Source organism: Microtus oregoni, unplaced genomic scaffold (assembly GCF_018167655.1).
Source record: "Microtus oregoni isolate MIOR12 unplaced genomic scaffold, Mior012 000041F_ref0000270, whole genome shotgun sequence".
Classification (NCBI taxonomy): domain Eukaryota; kingdom Metazoa; phylum Chordata; class Mammalia; order Rodentia; family Cricetidae; genus Microtus; species Microtus oregoni.
The window spans coordinates 13,215,896-13,234,226 of NW_024543208.1; the positions used below are offsets into that span (position 1 = coordinate 13,215,896).

General features: G+C 46.6%; 2 protein-coding genes across 8 annotated transcripts in view; one reads left to right on the forward strand and one right to left on the reverse strand.

The window, feature by feature from the left end:
* Astn2 (astrotactin 2) overlaps window positions 1-18,331 on the forward strand; it is a 998,237-nt gene that overhangs the window by 745,175 nt on the left and 234,731 nt on the right. The window lies entirely within an intron of this gene.
* Window positions 5,039-16,210, reverse strand: Trim32 (tripartite motif containing 32). Of its 4 annotated transcripts, none has more exons than XM_041632343.1 (3): window positions 16,156-16,195; window positions 10,127-10,217; window positions 5,039-8,118 (listed from the first exon to the last, which is right to left on the reverse strand). In XM_041632343.1, the coding sequence occupies exon 3, from the start codon at window positions 8,037-8,039 to the stop codon at window positions 6,072-6,074; it is 1,968 nt and encodes a 655-aa protein (XP_041488277.1). In that variant the 5' UTR covers window positions 8,040-8,118; window positions 10,127-10,217; window positions 16,156-16,195; the 3' UTR covers window positions 5,039-6,071. The 4 variants fall into 4 exon arrangements, with proteins under 4 accessions (XP_041488277.1, XP_041488278.1, XP_041488276.1 ...); XM_041632344.1 differs by having other exon boundaries at window positions 5,039-8,115; window positions 16,156-16,171; XM_041632342.1 differs by lacking the exon at window positions 10,127-10,217 and having other exon boundaries at window positions 5,039-8,115; window positions 16,156-16,210.

Below are 18,331 nucleotides of genomic sequence, written 5' to 3' on the forward strand. Positions count from 1 at the left end.
GCTGACTAAAATGAGACCTACATAGTTATCTTCCTTATGTGGCCTGAAATGTTCTCAGTAGAGCTACCCCCAGATTACAGGGCACTCTGTTTAAATTCAGGGGAATTCTCAGATAAAGCTACAATCTCATTCCACTTTTAAGGACACAGTTTTGCCTATTTCAGCAAATGTTAAAAGTCAATTCAAAAGGCAGACTGTAGAGATATAAAAGCCAATGAGCAAATTTCGATGTTGTTTGGTGTGGCAATATAAATCATTTTAGTAAGGTTTAGAGTTTCAATTGGGTCAAACAATGAACATGTTCTGTTCGTTCCTGTTGTCTGTCCTCCTGTATTCAAGTGTTTGGGCAATATTAGATGTAACTGGGATGGGGAATCCTAGCTAACCTGCTTATGTTTCCTCCTCTAGTCCCAGCCCTGCTATTAGACCTGCTATTAGCAGGACCAGGATCTCCTCTTACTACAATAGCTACTTTCAAGGGTTTAAGATGCTGGGCCTAAGTCACACTTGAATCCATCCCCTATCCACACTGTGCAGGTACTATGGATGCTTTAGGGATAATGCCTCTCTAAGTAGGTCTGACATAGGGGTTTCAAACTTCAGCTCTAACGATCAGACCTATTCTGACCAAGGGGCACAGATGTTCTATTCAGTCATGTCAACCTATCTATTTTTAGACTTTCATATTCCACAAAACTTTCCTTCACATGGGTGACTTGTAGGCCCTGCAGTTCACAGGCTATTGTCTAGCATTGGAGAGAATGGGGGCGGGGAGGGACAAGTGACCAAAGGAACAGGCTAAGCGTCATTCCTCGGAGTCTTGGTTGCAGTCACAGCTTGTGCTAATATTCAGACTTCAGAGAGAGCTCAGGTCTGGGCGGATACAGGATGAGCAGGATTAGTGCTGTGTTCTGAAGTGGCCATCGAAACTTCCAACCTAGCTGAGTGTATGTCTAACTGGTAGGGGTCAGCAAATGCAGCCACAGCATGGCCCAGGTGACAAAAAAGCCCTTCCAAACTAGTTAGCAAGCTAAGCCAAACCCTGGGAGCCATCTAATGGTGGTGACTGCCTAGGCCCCGGCTTGCTGTGCCAACTACTGTGGTCAGCCCCACAAAGTAGAACCTTTCCAGAAAACATGGTTTCCAATGTTGAAGTCAGTGGCACTAACTCTCACACGAAGCAGACACACATGAACATGTTTATTACCCACACAGGCGGCTTTCTCGAAGGCATGCTGTACTCCTGGGAAGGTTCAAAAATTACTTGAGCAGGCAAATCAGAGCGGCTTGGTTTTTGTAGCTTGGAGGTAGGGATGGCCAGGGACCTTCCCATTCACAGGCTGTGGCCAATGGGCTGTAAATGCAGTGCAGGTAGTGAAGGCCCGAGCGCCTGAGCTTTCTTACCAGCAGGGGGCAAAAGCAGCAATGGTGAGTTATAAAAATTTCTGGCAAAAATTAACAAAGAAAGGATGATGCTCTACTACAAAATAACGGAGCACAAAACTCATCTGGTTCGTGCTTTTGAGAAGTGGTTTCACATCATTTCATGATCTTAAAAGCAGAAAAATAATTTAGGGGAAAATACCAAACCAGTGATTCCACTAACTCTATCTTCACCTTCGATTACTGAGAATCCTAGATTCTGATCACAAGGGAAGCCTCACTGAGCCTCATCGTCAATGAAAGGAAGAGTGAGGCTCAGCCCTCACAGGTCAAGTGGACATCTAAATCTTTGGGCTCCTCGCTCTGCTCTGCTTTTTATTTGCGGGTACAAGCTTATTCTTCTACACGGCTCCCCTAACTTGGAAGGTGCTTCAGCAACCAGAGTCCCTCAGCCAGCATTTTTTACTGCAACACTTGGCATATTTTGTCTTACACCATTTATCTTATCTTTCAGTGTATTTGGTTTACTTACTTTATTTTGGCAGCCAGACTACAAGCTATCTGACTGTGAGGGTCATGATTGATCTGTCTTTGCACTCATTACTCATCTGACTCTTGCTGATAACACAGTAGATGTCTCGTGTGTTTAATGAGCAGGTGAATGAATGAATAGGATCCCAGGCCCTATTATTTTTGAAAATATGCAATGTTGTTATAACCAAGTAAACAGTAAATCACTAGAGGGAACTTCTGATTTCAGTTGTATAGAAAACAAAAGCCCCTGCACTTGACATATACAAACTGCTAATGTCTCAGTCAGGATTTGTGTGAGTTACTGAAGAATTTCCCTTCAGTATTGGGGCAGACAGGATCCTCACCAATTCCTCTCCTCCATAGGGCACAAATGAGAGTAGCTTCAGGGACAGTATCTAGTTCCCACGTGACTCGAAGTGCCATGCAGGCTGTTACTTTCCACCTCCCATTTCTTCATCACTATCCAGGAGAGCTGGAGCCAGAAGCAAAGAGCACAAGGCCCTGTGACCGTCACCAGAGCTAGTAAGCAGGGGAGCAGGAACACGAGCAGCACCTTCTGCTTCCCAAGTCCAGGTTACAACCATGTCCCAACACTTCTTCCTCAGAATTGGACTTGCGGCTCTCCTTTTCTGACTCTATGAATACTGGATTGAAGGAAAACTCATTTTATGCTGACTTAGTAGCAAAAATGCATGATTCCAAATTAAATTTTCTTCCATGAACCTCTCTAAAATCCCACTCGCTTGAATCCATTTACCTCTCAGAGTCAAGATGTTACCTAACTCGCTCTGTCAAAATCAGACTAGGATCTATGCAGCTTTGCAGAGATGGGTCCTGCCTTCCCCATTCCAACAGGCCCATTCTTGGTCCAATTGGCCTTTTAATCAAGAAGCCAGGCCATTTTGAATAAACTGTTGCTTCAGCAACAGGCCTGGAATTTCTCGTCAGCATTTACAGAGAACGTGGATCAGCTCCCCACTAAAGGGAAGTCTTTACCCTCTACAGAAAGTCATTTTCTTAATTGGGCAGTTCTACACACACCATGGCATTGTTATCTTTCAATTCTCATAACTTTCACCCTTTGAGATATAAACTGCCACTTCCTTTTACTAGATAAGGAAACTAGAGTTTAGCAGGGTTACAAATGGCCAATAACTGAGACAATACCTAGAGAACGGGAACAATTGGCCTGAGATGAGGTGTATCCCAAAGCGCTGGGGTTTTATTTTTCTGCCTTCTGCTTTCCATGAGCACACAATAAAATTGTAGCAAATAATACGCAAAGACATTAGCGAGATGTGAACCACAGCTTGCGTTAGAGAAAAATCAAGATCATGGCTAAAGGTGATTTTCCTATTTTCTCCCAATGTGCATGGAGACTACTGTGGGGCCACCTGCAGCCTAAAGATACCTGGAGGAGACAGAGCCTCAAGTCAGACACAAGCCTGACTAAATCCAGTGAACTTTCCACTGAAAACACTGCCAGTCTGAGGACAGCCTCAACAAGCTTGCATTTAGATGGATCCCCATTACCACTGACAAGATAGTCTCAGTTAGCAGTCTGCATGTGTATTTTACTCAATTGGTTTTTATCTTACTACCACCCTGCTTGTAAAATTCATCCCAGCACCCTTCGTTTCATGACTGTGATTGGTTGTACAATCCCTCGAGGGGCTGCACATCCTTATCTGTAAACCAACCTCCAGCTGGGATGTAGCAAAGACTGGAATCTCACATTAGACCTGTCTTCTAACCTCTCCTGTGGGGCCGGCTAGTGCTTCTCTTACGAGGCCCCTGATCAGGACAACACAAACCACAAAACCACTTCAGCACTACTCGCCTTACTGCAGATACACTACAAAATTCAAGCCAAATTCACTGTGATTCACAGTGGAGTTGTCTTCTATATTCTCCAAGAGTGCACTGTAATTCAGTGCATATACGGCCAGCAGAGAAGCACACCGTGGCAGAACAGAGTTCAAACACAGCAGACAAGAAAGATGCTGGACTAATTACATAAAAAGTTAACTAATTTTAACTAGTTTTATTTTTCTTTTAAACTCTTGGTAGAATACCTAACCTCTAGTACTTAACAACAGAAGGAATGAATCTCCCTGTATTGCTCCAAAAATGACAAAGGAGAAAGGTCAAACTAATCGACTGACTGTCATTTGCTTTTCTTCTACGTCAGAGCCGGCCGGGTACGGGCCTCAGTGAAGCTCATACACATGGACAAACGGGCACGGGCGTTTAAACATTAGCTAGCACCTAGGAAGGAGCAGAAATACTTTATTAGCACACTTGTGGCTGGGGGGAGGAAACAGCTGAGGGAGGTTCCAGTTCTCAAATATATGCCTAAAAAGCATGAAAATCACGGAAAAAAGAGGCCATTTCCAAGGGCTGGAGCAGTAGGGCAGCTCCCAGCAGGCAATCTTCTGCAGCTGGAGAAATGTCTACTAGCGAGCACTCTGGCAAGCGGGCCAGTATTCTCTTACCGTTCTGAGACACAGAGGGCATTTTTGTTTGTTTTCTTTTGCTAAGCAAACTATCCAGTTGCCATGACTGATAAGCTGGAACTAGATTACCTTGTAGGTTCCTAAATTTGCAGAGAAAGCACAGGGGTCGTGGGAAGGACAGCACCCAATCTGCAGCTGCAGCCAGACCACACCATCAGATTACCTCGTAGCCTGATGGCTTTCACAAAGTGTTCTATAGGTTCCTAAGTCTGCAGATCTCCAGTGTAGGTGCTCGGGCTGGGACAGAGCCAGAATGCCCAAGTCCTCCCTGCACTGTCACTCCCGGCCCATGCCCCTTGGCCCAGTTCTGCCCTGTGATGTGTGGATACTTAGTTTCCCTCCCTTGGACTCAGTTTCCCCAGTTGGTAGATCACTACTCACTCTAGCTTTCGTACTACAATTTTACAGAAAGCACATGAGGGAGACTCAGTTTTGAGCAGGACGCTGGTGATGCTAGGCTGATTCTGTTCAAATACACGTGGGTGTGGGGATCTGTTTATCTTTACATGATGGTATTCGGAATTGCATCTTGAACTAGATAAAATGCTACGCTGTCAAAGAACACAGTACAGATAGGAAAAAATAGCACAATACAACCCTTTGTCTTCTGAAATTCATATTTAATTAAAAAATGAACATCAGTGATGAAGAAAGTCATCAATTAGTTTAATGCTTGATAAAACAGAAATAAATTTCAAAGTCAAATAATATGCACTTACTTGAAGAAAACAGTTACCTAACGGATTGTTCATCAGTAATGAAAATGGATGTGTCAACCTTCCTGCATTGTTGGTTATTCTTCTGATAACTCTTAGCACACACCAGAGGGAAGAGTACAAAATGGTATGAGACCTAGAGGGAAAAATGCCAAATTTGCTGGATATGTTAGCATCTGTTTGCATGTTCCCATCTGCCTTGGCTATGGCATAGTTCTCACCTATGAACTCCTTCACAAAGTAAGCAATTTCTAGACTGACGTTTTCAACGCTATCCGACTAGGGTCAACCCATCCTCTGGCACATCTGCAATGAAAAGACAATCCATGGTGGCAGAAATCCCCAGCCAAGAGGCCCTGCTTCCCAAAGGGACTGTGTGTCACTTCTGGTGGCACTTAACGATTCAGTCGCACACTGGCACAGGTGATCGAGAGACACCATGCTGGGGATCTATCACTGAAGGGAGGGGCTGACCCCACTGAAGCATGCACACGGACACAGCCGGAGTTACAGTATCACAGATGACGCATATTATAATGGTAGGAAACAGCAAACTAGGGAGGAGCAAAATCAACATCGATTCATTATCAGTACAAATCTCAAACACAGGGGCAAAGCGCTACAGTAGCCGCCTACTAAATCCGTGGAAACGTCTAACTTCTAAGCAACTTCGACTAACAGCATCGTCTCTCCTATTTGGGAAAGGTACCTGTTAAAGCTCTAAATTTAGGCAAGAGGGAGAGAGGATTTGGGAAAGGGGAATAACAGGGAAAGCACTGAAAACTAGAGTTTCTACAATTCTAGAGCAATCTGGCTAGAATCAGGACACAGACCATGTCTACTCCACAGTACCATCAACAACCAGGGAAGTAAAGGGAAGGAAACTCAGTTGGGGGAAAGAAGAAACTGGTATCTCTCTTCTTTAAGGGGTGGAATATCTTCTCAGATGGTAGCTGTAGATCTTGACGCAGTGATCCCAACAGTCCAGGACCAGCAGCTGCCCCTTAGGCGTGAGGGCAATGCCCACTGGACAGGTAAGACCCTCTCGAATCAGAACGCTGTAGCCCCCACCCTTGGGAAAGTGGAGTATTTCCTTGCGGCTGCTATCAGCCACAATGAGGTCACCGCGAGCATCCACACACATGCCAGCGATGCAGCGGAAATCCTCATTTTCCGAGAAGAAGTGACTGATCTGCCGGCCCAGCTGCCCGTCAGGGCCCACGGAGCCAATGGAGAAACCACCCTCCAGGTGGTGTTCATTCTGCCGGTTTTCCACGTTGAGACCCAAGCCCTGGGTGAAGTAGACGGTGCCTTCAGCATCACAGGTGACAAACTTGGGCCTCACAGCACTGCAGAGACAGCTGTACTTGACGACGCCTGCTCCTCGGTCCACCGTGAAACACCAAAGCTTCCCGCCTTCCACGTCAGTCACCACAAACTGGCCAGACGGTAGGGCTGTGACGCCCCACGGTTTGCTCAGCTGGCTCCTGTGACAGGCCACGCAGTGGCCATCCAGGGTGTAGACTTTAAGGGAGTTGTCATAGCTGTCAGTCACACCGATCAGCCCATGGCAGTTCATGGCCACTGAGAGAGGCGTGAGATTGGGCAAATCGGCTCCGAGGAAGCTTAGCACAAAGCTGTCGATGCCGCTGGGGCTGCGGCGGATCTCCTTCAGAAAGCCTTTGCGATTGAACACTTGGATGCGATAGTTGCCACGGTCAGCAACCAGCACCTCACTCTGACTGGTCACGTAGAGACTGACTGGAAGATTGAACATGCCTGGGGTGCTACCCTTTGCCCCCATCTTCTTGAGAAAGAGACATTGCTGGATACTGGAGCCTGCCTCAGAACTCCGCTGCTTGGCAGGTGAGGCCCTAGGGCTGGCAACCACTTCCTCAGGGCTCATGTCCACTTCTCTAAAGGTGACAGAGGCGGAGGCAGCAGATGCTGTTGCCCCCTCCATTGCCCACGAGTCTTCCATGTTCACTGTCCGGGGTTTCTTCACAGCCTGCCCGATCTGCAGAGGCCCGACGTGCCCTACTTTAAGGAGCTCCACATCTTGCAGGGTAAGCTCCCGGGGCAGGCTGGCAGTGAGCTCCGGCTCCTCCTCGTCTGCTGTCTCCTCCAGCAGGGCTACATCAGCCTGCTTGATCTTGGCTAGAAAGTAGTCACAGCGAGACACGGCCTGCACCTCTGCGATGTTGAGCAGGTAGCTCTGCTCCTCTACCACCTGGCTGTTGGACTTCTCAACCTCGGCCAGAGAGCCTGTGAAGAACTTCCGAGAGCGGGCTAGCTCTTCCTGGACCCTGCGCTCTTCGTGGCCATACTCTTGAAGAACAGCCTTGTACCTTGCCTGAAGGTCCCTGGAGACACCTTCCAAGGCTACCTTCCGCCTCTGCAGCTCTCCCGTAAGTTCCCTTAGGCGAGTCAACTTCTCCCCGAAGTCCCTCCGCCGTTCCTCAGCTGCTTCCTTGACAGGGAGTGTACAGTGGCCAGGGGGCTGGTGATCTGCCTCCCGGCAGGGCTCACACAACACCAACCCACAGCTTCTGCAGAACTGTCGAGGCAGCCTCCGGCCACAAGCTCGGCACATGAGCAGACCCACGGCCTCACTGAGCCCCGCTGTGTCGATGATCTTCAGCACGGTCAGGTTATCCGTCAGCTGGGTCAGGCTGGTGATGCGAGTAATCTTGCTGCAAAAGGGACAGCGGACGCCGTTGATGCTACTGGCCAGGAGCTTCTCCAGGCACTGGCGGCAGATGGTATGGCCACAGTGCAGCAGCTTGGGCCGCAGCTGCTCTTCAGTGAAAGACTCCATGCAGATGGGGCATTCTAGCACTTCCCGGAGAGCATCCAGGTTCAGATGCGAAGCTGCTGCTGCAGCGGCCATGGCTCTTCCTGCAAAGGTTCCTGCTAACACAGCCCAGAGCTGAACAGCTCAATATTCATGCCCCAGGGTCAAATTCCTGCTAAAGAGAAAAGCAAACCATTATTCATTTGTCTACTGCCTATGTAAGTTAATCCTGCCTATACTATAGTTATAATCATCCACTTAATCATTTACTTATCTAACAAATGTTTTATTGCAGTCAAGGTGTCTCAGGCAATGGTGACACACAGGAAAAAAAAAACATTAAAACATTATGTATGAGAAAATTCAGGGAGGAGCCAAAACCCTCCTGTCATCTATAAAATAGAAATGACAGCATCTATCTTACATGGTTATTGGAAGGGTTGAATAATACGATATACAGCAGAAACGCACAGACCGCAGAGACAATCATGTACAGGTCCACAGCACTTCAGTGGGACAGTGGGTAGTGATGGAACCTGACAGCTGAGGCAGGCTGCTCACAGGTGGTGCTACCTGGAAGATTAAGTCTTGAAAGCAACGAAGCCATGAGACGTAAAGGTATTTTAAGCAAAGAATACTGTGTGAGTTTGATGTGGAAGACTTTCTATTCTGTCATAGGGTTTATGGTCTGTGACGTTTATGGGCCAAGGAATTATTCAGAGAGAGAAAATGCTGATGACTAACCCTAACCCTTGATCTAGAAAACTTCAGGTAAGGAAGTCGCAGACTTTTCATTTGTCTGTCTTCCTACCTAGCCACCCCCTGCAGCCTAGGCATCACATACAAGACACTGAGTTTAAGCATGCATATCCTGCCCTGCTTTAGAGACAAGATAGGAAAGTTAGGAATCGAGGCAGACTCAGTCTGATAGATACTGAAGGAGACTCGTTCTTACTTAAAGGAAAACTGAATGTTAGAGGCTGTAGCACTTACTTGGGCCTGGAAGAACACAGAAATGAGATGGGAGAAAAGGCAGCTGGAAGGGGGCTTGGCCTCAACAAAGCCGAGAGACCAAATGGTAAGCGCTAAGTTCTGTCTACTGGGGGGAGAGCAGAGAACACTCGATTTCTCTATATTTAATTTTCTGCATCTGAAAACTGGAAGCAGCATACCCTTTACTGGGTTCACGGAAGGATCAGATGAAAGAACACACTACTGTGAGTGCACCAGGAAGGCCCTAAGTGAACTCTGGGTCTCTCTTAGCCTCATGGTAAATCTGCAGAATATACTGGGAGCCATGAAAATGCAGAGCAGTGCTGAGGATGATTAGCGATATTCAGGGCACAAAGTAACCTTCTTGTGAAAGTCAAATAGGAAATTCATTGAAGTGTATGCTGGGACAAGAGCTTTGCAGCAAGGACATGATGTACACAAAGATGAGAAGGCTGTCTGTGGGGAGGGGTCAGAGAAACCAGTTTAGAAGCTATAGCGAGAGGCCCACTTGAGGCAAGTGAACTGGGGACAGGTAGAAAAGCAAAAACACTCAGTGAGATGTGAAAAACAAGAGGCACAAGGGAAGCAGCAAAGTGCAAAAGATGACCAAATATTCAGGCCCAGCTGATTTGAAAAGCAGTGGTTCCTCATCAGAACAGCTCATTCTTGGCTTAAGTAGCACCCATGTCACCCAAGCTATATCGTGAATATCCCTATTCTTCCGTAGACATACTGCTTATGAAACAGACTGCAGTCTTATGCCCTTGTTGACTTACACCTAAAATTAGAATGAATACATCCAGCACAGTAAGGCACATGAATAAGCCTTTCTTAGGTGCAAATCTTATCTGCAGTCTGCTGATAGGCAACTGGCCATTAAGGAGAAAGGAAATACGGGGGTTAGCTTGGTCTAACAGACAGCAGCTAGGTGAAGAAAGCCCCATCCACATCATCAGCTTTCTCCAGGAACATCGGAAGGAGCGGTTAATGGAAACACAGCAGACACAACATTTGCCTAATACCAGCTTCTCCTACAGAAAGTCCCCCTATATCTAGGCACCTCACTGGGTACCCTAGGACCTCCTCTGTGCTGCAGTGTGGTCCACGCTTATTCTCACCTAATCCTCACTGGATTTTTATTGTCCCACTTTACCAATAGAAAACTGAAATTAAAAAAAAAAAAAAACAACCTGGTTCAGAGGTCTCAGTTCAAACATGGCAGGACCTTCTAGAACAAATACCTTTACTTATTTTTAAGCCAATATTGCTTCCAAGCTTTTTCTAAAAAGCCAAAAAAAAAAAAACAAACCCAAATTGGCATTCAATATTAACAAGTGCTTTTGCCCGCACTCTAAGATAGACTGCCTTCCAAACACATACTTCTCTGCCTGAAAATGGAGCAATCATCTGGCTCTAAGATTTAGACAAGACAGAGTGGGTTAAATCGATTTATTAGCTGGGGGACCCAGTTCCACACTCTTGCTTTGCAACCCGTTACAGCTAAATCCATGCCTTGACAAAACAACAAATTACGGGTAGCATGAACCTTAAATGGTCTCCTGTGGGTATCACAAACTGTGAATGCTGAATTCTCAATTTGGACCTGGGGCAGTGCCACAGAAACACTAATAGAAGCCCTGACTCGGGATCCATGCAGCCTCTCAGTCCTAAACAGTGGCTTTTTTTCTGTCCTGTCATCTGGGACAACAGACTGAGGGCAGCATTTGGTGCATGGATCCCAAGCATGTTACCTTACATTGTGCAAGGACATCTGTTCTTCCTGGAGCTGGCACTGCAGACCAGATTGCTAAACAAGTCTGCCAATGTGTAAAAATACCACCAAATTCTTTCCCCATTTTTCTGGAATATTACACTACCTCTTTCAATTCAAAAGCTTTTTGCCCGTGTAAGCTACCAGCTTTATAAAATGAGGTGACTATGCTCACAACCAAACAAAAACTATTTCTCCAGTCCACAGCTTCACCAGGTTCTCCAAAAAGATGTCCAAAATCCATGGCCTGAAGCTTCTGGATTTGGGAAAGCACAAACCTGAAAAGTTCCTGAACTACTGCTTCTATTCCCACCATCACAGACATGGCTGTCACTCAACCTGACACAGAACCAAAAGCCGGGTCGACCCCGACCCAGCTTCTTCTCCAGAAGGGCCTGTCTGACCACTGTTAGTATGAGAATGGATCACAGGGAAGCTCAGTTCGATTCAGCTTCCCTGAAAAGGCTATTCACATGAATGAAACTTCCTCACTATGCCCAGCTTTTAGGTGTGCCGTCCAACTCCAGCCAGCTATAAAACTCTGTAAAGTCAACACACTATTTACAATCTTGGCTGCCTCCACAAGCCCTTGAACAAATTTCACATTGTTCACTGTACCCCAAAGTCTTGCCTTTCCACTTTCTGTAACTTCAGTTTACCTTGTTCCCTCGCCCCCTCACCATAATGATTTACGCTGTCCATCCCAAGCTGGCGCCAGAACATCTCACGACTATAGAGCTTGTAAAGCTAGATCTGTTCTCACAGATCTAAGACAGCCGGGTCCTCTTTTGACACCCCTGAGTTTTGCCAGTCCATCAAAGAGGTAGTTGGATAGCAGGAAGAACAAAGAGAAGACATATAACAATCCTTGAAGTCAGACAGAACTAGACAGAATGTTAGCACTATCACATATAGAATGTGGGACAAATGCTAAGTTACCTAACCTCTCTAGGTCTGGCAAGTTATTCCATCATCCCAGGCCTAACAAATTCTTTAACCTCTCTGGCATATGTGTGTGTGTGTCTGTCTGTCTGTCTGTCTGTCTATCATCTATCTATCTTTCCATCCATTCATGAGAACTAGGAATAATGCATATAGATACTTATGCGGTAACTGGTAGGCAAGCAATGCCTTTTCAGTAGTTGATGACAATAACTATTAATGTAATTCTGTTAGCAATATTAAGAATCATAACCAGTACTTGCATTCACAAATAATTCAGTTTATAATCTGTGTTCTGAAGGGAAAGAAGACCTGCCCTCATGGACTGCAAAGGCATAAAAAAAATTAATAAAAAGGACTGATTAGCTTGGGAGGGATTTGACTGAGAATGTAGTCTAGAAACTAATGAGTAAATTAAATCACAACTTCTGATCAAAATATAAAGTGCAGGAGCCCTTTTCATAATTAGCAGAGATGAAGTATGAAAGGTAGAGTGAGTAGTGATCTACCAACTGGGGAAACTGAGACCAAGGGAGGGAAACTAAGTATCCACACATCACAGGGCAGAACTGGGCCAAGGGGCATGGGCTGGGAGTGACAGTGCAGGCAGGACTTGGGCATTCTGGCTCTGTCCCAGCTCGAGCACCTGGAGATCTGGACAAGTTACCCACCTCTTGGCTTAGCTAGGAAATGGCCTTTTACGGCGGTACCCCTCACAGGGTAAGGATAATGAGACAAGCAGAAAGCACTTAGGCAGCACCAAGCTAGGCACAGAAGAACTTTTATTACTATTAGCAGGAGCAGGAGCAGCAGGAGCTACTGCCTGCCAGAGCAGTACACTACTCAGACTGTTTAGGAAATAAGCAGACACCTTGCAAAGGCAGACCGACACCCCTTCAAGCCACTCAAACTCAGCCTCCTTGGAGATTGTCACCTGATCTCAGAAGAAAAACGTAAGAGCAGAACCAAAGTATAAAATCCGCAGTCAGTGCTTGAGTCTCTGTATAATGGCATCCTTTAGAGACCTTCATCCCCATACCCCACTTTGTTCTCCGGGGGTTTAGGCCAGGAGCAAAACTGAAGAACTTTAAGCAACTAATGAAGTAGATCTTTGCAGAGAGAACAATTACTACTAGCCTAGCCCTGTGCTTGGGGCCAGAGAGAATTTTTACAATAGATGTAACTTTTTTCCAATTTAAAAACTAAACATAAAGGGCAATTCAACAATTAATACAATCACATGGTTTGTGGTTTTCTTTTTGAGACTTATCACTTCCTTTCAATGACTGTATTCAAGCTGCACTTCCTCCTTGTGTACTTTTACCCAGTTTTAACCAATTGTGAGAGTGTCTCAGTGCCACAGAGGCCACCCACTAACAAACATTTCCAGCACACAAGGCTACCACCTGCTACTCCCCTAGCTCTGGCAGTGGAGACAAGTCTGAAGCTTAGATTGAGGGCACTCATGATACCTGCAGATAGCTAAGATCATATCTAACTGCTACTTTTTGGCAAACAAGGAGTAATGCGTGCCAGGCATTTTTTGTACATCACATGTATGCTCTTAACTGTGTGAAGGGCGTGTTATCCCAAATCCCAAGTAACGCTCAGAACAAAGTAACCTGTCCAGGTTCTCCATCCACGGTGGTAGGTAGCAGAGCAGCACCTCGGATGCCCACCTGTGAGCACAGTGGTACATCACTCCACCCACTCAACACGTTCCACTGCCAGCAAGATCAGACAATTGTTCCCTCCAGGCAAAAGCCGGCTATGAGCTTGGGAAATGCAGTCAGGAATGATTTTTAAATTTTGCTATTCTATCAGAAAGGCACAGTGCAGTCTCCCAAGGGTACCACATCTGCACACACAAGAGAGAGCACCTCGCAAACTCTCCGTGACTTCTGGAGACTCTCTCTGGACACAGTCCTTTAAGTAAGAACGAGTCTCCAAAACTGCCAGAAGATCCCGTCACATAGAACTGAGTTTACATGCCGGATTAAGCATTTGTTCTATGGCTTAGGATATATCACTTGGCGTTTTAACTTTCTGGCCTGTAGTATGAGGAATACCGTTTAGACTGTCAGCAGGATAACTAGTAGGCTTCATTGAGAGCATGTAATTTAATCAGCACTCACGATAACTGACTGTGTTTTTTATCCGGAGCCTGACCATCAACAAGCTCATTTCAAGGCTAACTCAATCCCTATCAGGCATTTTCCTAGGCGATGTGTGCTGACAGTCCAGCTAAGTCTTCTGCCCTCAGCTCCTGTTTGGTTTTTAAAGCTGGCTTCAGTAATGTTGTACCTGGTTTTGGAGTTGATAAAGGTAATCTACCCATCTGGTCCAGGGACAAGATACCCAAGAGAAGCCAGAGCAGTAGCTGCTCTCCTTCAGTCTCCTGCCTTCAGCTGAGGCCCCACTGAGCTGTTCTGTCAAGCCAGTGACCTCCTTATCTCAGCTTGTAGCTCCCTACACCTCATCTTGCCTAACCCCAAGCTCCTTCCATTATCTCTCCACAGGCTCTGGTGTAAGAGCAAACTAAGAACAAAGTGCAGGACTTCTCCTGGTCAATGAGAATCATCCTCTGCATCATACGGGGCCACCCCCTTACCATTAAGAACAGCTGAGAAGGGAAGACGTACTGTGGTGGGGATCTACACGGCACTTTCCTTCTGCCGGTGTTAGTTATGTGGCCTTGGACCAATGACCTCCTAAGCCTTAATTTCACCTGGGCGCTGGGCATAGTAAAGCATATTTAGAAGACTATAATGAGAAGACAGTACATATAGAATCTTTTACAACGGTAGCTTTGAGCGCTACTGGGCACCAGACAGTAAGCGTCCTGGTTTATTTCACTAAGTGCTCACAACCATCTGATCATGTAGGTCCCTAAAGGGCTAGAACTGAGAGATCAAGTAACTTTAAAAATTACAGAGCGGGAAGAGAAAGAGCCAGGATTTGAACTCAGAGTATCTGAAGCCAGGTCCCTCCACTTTGGCATAATTGCATTTCAGGCTAGACAATGCTTTACTGATAGGGTTGTTATCTAGAAACCAATAGCTCCCACACCCCAACTATGACAACTGACAAGGTCTCCATTCAGACAGTGTCAAATCACCCGTGGCTGAGAACCATTATGGACTATGGCACAGGCTACAAACTCAGCACCTGTGAGGCTCACCCTTGCTCTCCCACTTGATTTGCTTCTCTACCAGTCCTAACACTTCGGCTCAATACCTTGGAGGGCTTAAACAGCTCTCACAGCTTGGGAGCAGGTGACAGCAGACCTTAGTTTCCTGCTTCACTTCCCCTACTCCTTCCCTTCTTCCCTGAGGCCTACAATGGAGGGTCTGCAGAGAGTAGGGGCTGGGCCAGTCAGAATCAGTGCGACTGCTTAGCCTGTCTCAGGATAAAAGGCCTTTAGTTAGGAAGAGGAAGGCTCTGCCCTTCAGAGAATGTCAAACTCTCCTTCAGGATCTCTCAAGACTTGTGACTTTTTCCCAAACTCATGTGTTCTCCTAAATCCTGCTCATTCGTAAGTTTATTTATGCATTACTTTCGGGTCCCTGGGTCTCCAGAACACCCCCTTGGTTCAATTACGCAGAGACCAAAACAAACAAACCAACAAACCCCCCTTTCGTAGCCTAAGAACCAATTGGCAAACTACAATCTAGTTACAATATTCACCCCATTCCCAACCTGAATCCCCAATTTAGAATGCAACCTTCTAGACTGTATGCTACAACCTTGCAACTCATCAATTACTTTTGTGTCCACATCCCTCTGATATTGCATTCATTCAATCTACTTTCAAATTCCCACATCTACCCACTCGTGTATGCCGGCACCAAACTCCAGCCCTCCTATTTCTGACTTCCTTCGATCTGAGAACTCATCTGCATTTTCCCCATCTTGTGCCACCTCCACCCACCCCCGTCCTGCCTCACGTGTTGCCTCCAAGCCTTTGCTGCGATTTGCTAACTAGATGCTGATTCCCCTGGGAACTCACCCCTCAATCTCGCCCAGATTCTACTACAGAAATCCTTTTCTCTTCAGCAATTAGCTTTTTCCAAGGCCCTGGCTGTTCTGATCTTAGCTCTTGCTTTTCTATTCCACCGATCGACTCAAAGCCCCTGAGATTCTGCCCACCAACCCCCAACCTATTTCATCCATGCCTCCCAAATTCCTTTCTACTCCTGATATTCTGCACCCAGATCTCTCCAGGGACTTCAGATCCCCCCATCTCCCACAGGCTTCACACCGTCTCTCCGCAGGGCCCCCACATTACCTCATACCTCCCGAGATGCTGCAACTGCAAATCTCCTCAGCCCCTTTGCTCCCCTCCCCCAGCTGCATCCCAGCCCCTCCGAATCGCTCCCGAGCCCATCCCTCCCCCACCCAGTCCCCGCCACTCCGATCCAGTCCCCCAATTCTGCCTTTCAATCTTGGAACCCAGCGACCCACCACAATCCCTGGTCGCAGACCCTCGTTCCCTCCCACCCCTACCTGACCGCCCGCGGCTCCGACGCGAATCCACCGCTGCCAACCCACACGCCCGCCGCCCTTTTGCGCATGCGCCACTGTGCACTTCCCACGTCGGCCGGCCAATTCGCAGGACGGCCTGTCCATCACCGTGCCCCGCCTCCCCGAGGCATGCCGGGGCTTGTAGGCCCTCAGGTCCAACGCTCGCGGCCCAGCTGAAGAGAAAGGGGTGTCTCTGGAAACAGAGGCCATCACAGTTTGTGCTCCAGTTTTTTGCCCTGTCTCAGAGTCTAAACCCGGACTGTCAATGCTGATCTCCCAGTAGTCATCTACAGAAAGGCCGAGCACCTTGCAGAAATGCCTCTTTGTACCTCAGCTTGGGAAGACAAACACACTCCTTTCAATGAGCTGGTCCTGGGGCTAGGTATTTCTGCCGTGACACAGCCTAGTCTCTGATCACACTGCGTTTAGGAAGGAGGTTTCCTTTGCCAAGTAGTGTGAAGGCAGCAGAGGTTGAAACGGGCAAAGCCCTGCACTGAACCTTGTCGGGGGAGGTTTTGTGGCCTCTGGGTCCTGAAGGTAGTTTGGGGACAGGTCTGTAGGATAAGCTAAATATGAACAGATTGTTATGCCCAAATCCGCGGAGTCCCCACACAAGCCAATAAGGAAACGGAGTCCTGCATGTAAAAACAAAGAGCCTTTATTTTAATCAAGTTTGCAAACTTGTTGTCTCCCCATGTCCAACGAACTGGAATAATTGGAGAGCCCCAGCTCAATTAGAATTGGGGTTTTATAGTAGTAAAGGTGGGGGTGAGGGGGTCTCTGAGGTTTAGGACATCTGATAGGCTGACATTTATCTAGGAATGTCCTGGTGAGGTGCACTGGCAGGTGATCCTATCTACAGCAGTTGGAATGTTAGGCATTTCCTTTGAATGGTCTGTTCTTGGGTATGGGTTGGGTAATTCAGCTTGTGGTTCCTCTTGCAGCCAGGCATTGCCTTAGGGTAAACTACCGAGACTCAGACCTCTTATTAAATTTATCGAGGGCCTAGTTCTACTCTGGCAGGTGATAATGGTTGGAAGTAAAGAACTTCCTTTGGGTGACCTGTCCATACTTAGCTTATCATGGCTGGCCCCCACATTTCCCCCTTCACAGCAGCGATGACAATCTTGGGTCCTGCTTGCCCCTGGTTTTAAGGAAGCATGGAACTACTTAAATTAATTGACAACTCTCGACCTAGTGTATTACCAGGTACTATAGGTAGTTGTCCTGTCCTCCATGCCAAGGGGTTTCCCCTTGTCTCAGCCTTTCAACCTATTTTGGGCAGTGAGCATGGGGACAGCATGCTCCCTTACCACAACTACTTCAAAGCTGACATTTGGGGTGTTTCTTATCCAGGCCCAAGCAGGTTGAAAGCCAAAGGTGGGGGAGACATTTAGGCAATGGGGGCACTCATCAGACTCCATTAAAAAAAAAAAAAAAACCCTGAAGCGTTCACATCAGCTGGACTGGTCCACATCAGCTTTCAGGAAGTCCAGAGCTCAGCGCCATTCAGAGCAAGTTGTAGTCAGCAACTTAGATGCATCTGCCAGCCAAATGGAAGCCTATTGAGATGTTTAAACTAGGAACAGAAGTTAAAATTCATTTACTTAAAGAAAAATCCATATTGTAAAAAAAGAGCAGACAACGGGCATCTGTAACAGACGGAACTGACTCATACCTTCGTGTCCTAACTAAACAGTTGGCTATAGCTTTGTGAAAGAATCTGGATACCTTTTGCTATTAAACTGATATTATAAATTTCCTAGCCATCAATACTATCAGAGATTTCAGAGGAATAAATAAAGTATATTTGAGTACAGTCCAAATAGTTTTTGAATCCATTAAAAATGAGAGGAACCAGAGTACATATACAGTTAGTCATACCCAGGTCTCCATAGCATTGGAGGCAGAAATATCCAGAACAGCAGTCTTACTGTTTAAGCCAGGCCCATAAGGCAAACTTTTTCTTTTTCTGTAGAAGAGGGACATGGAAAAGACTGACTTTATTTTGCTAGGCAAAAGTGCTGCAATCAATTCTCCAAGGTCCTGCTGTTTGTTCACAGTCTGGACAGGGTCCTGGAAGCCGATGTTGCACTGGAGTCATCTCTCCCAGTGGTCAACGTCGTCGTAATCCAGGTGGAGACTTCTTGGCATCTCA

Coding starts and splice junctions, on each gene's coding strand:
- Trim32 (XM_041632342.1), bottom strand. CDS start 8,039: ATGGCCGCTGCAGCAGCAGCTTCGCATCTGAACCTGGATGCTCTCCGG.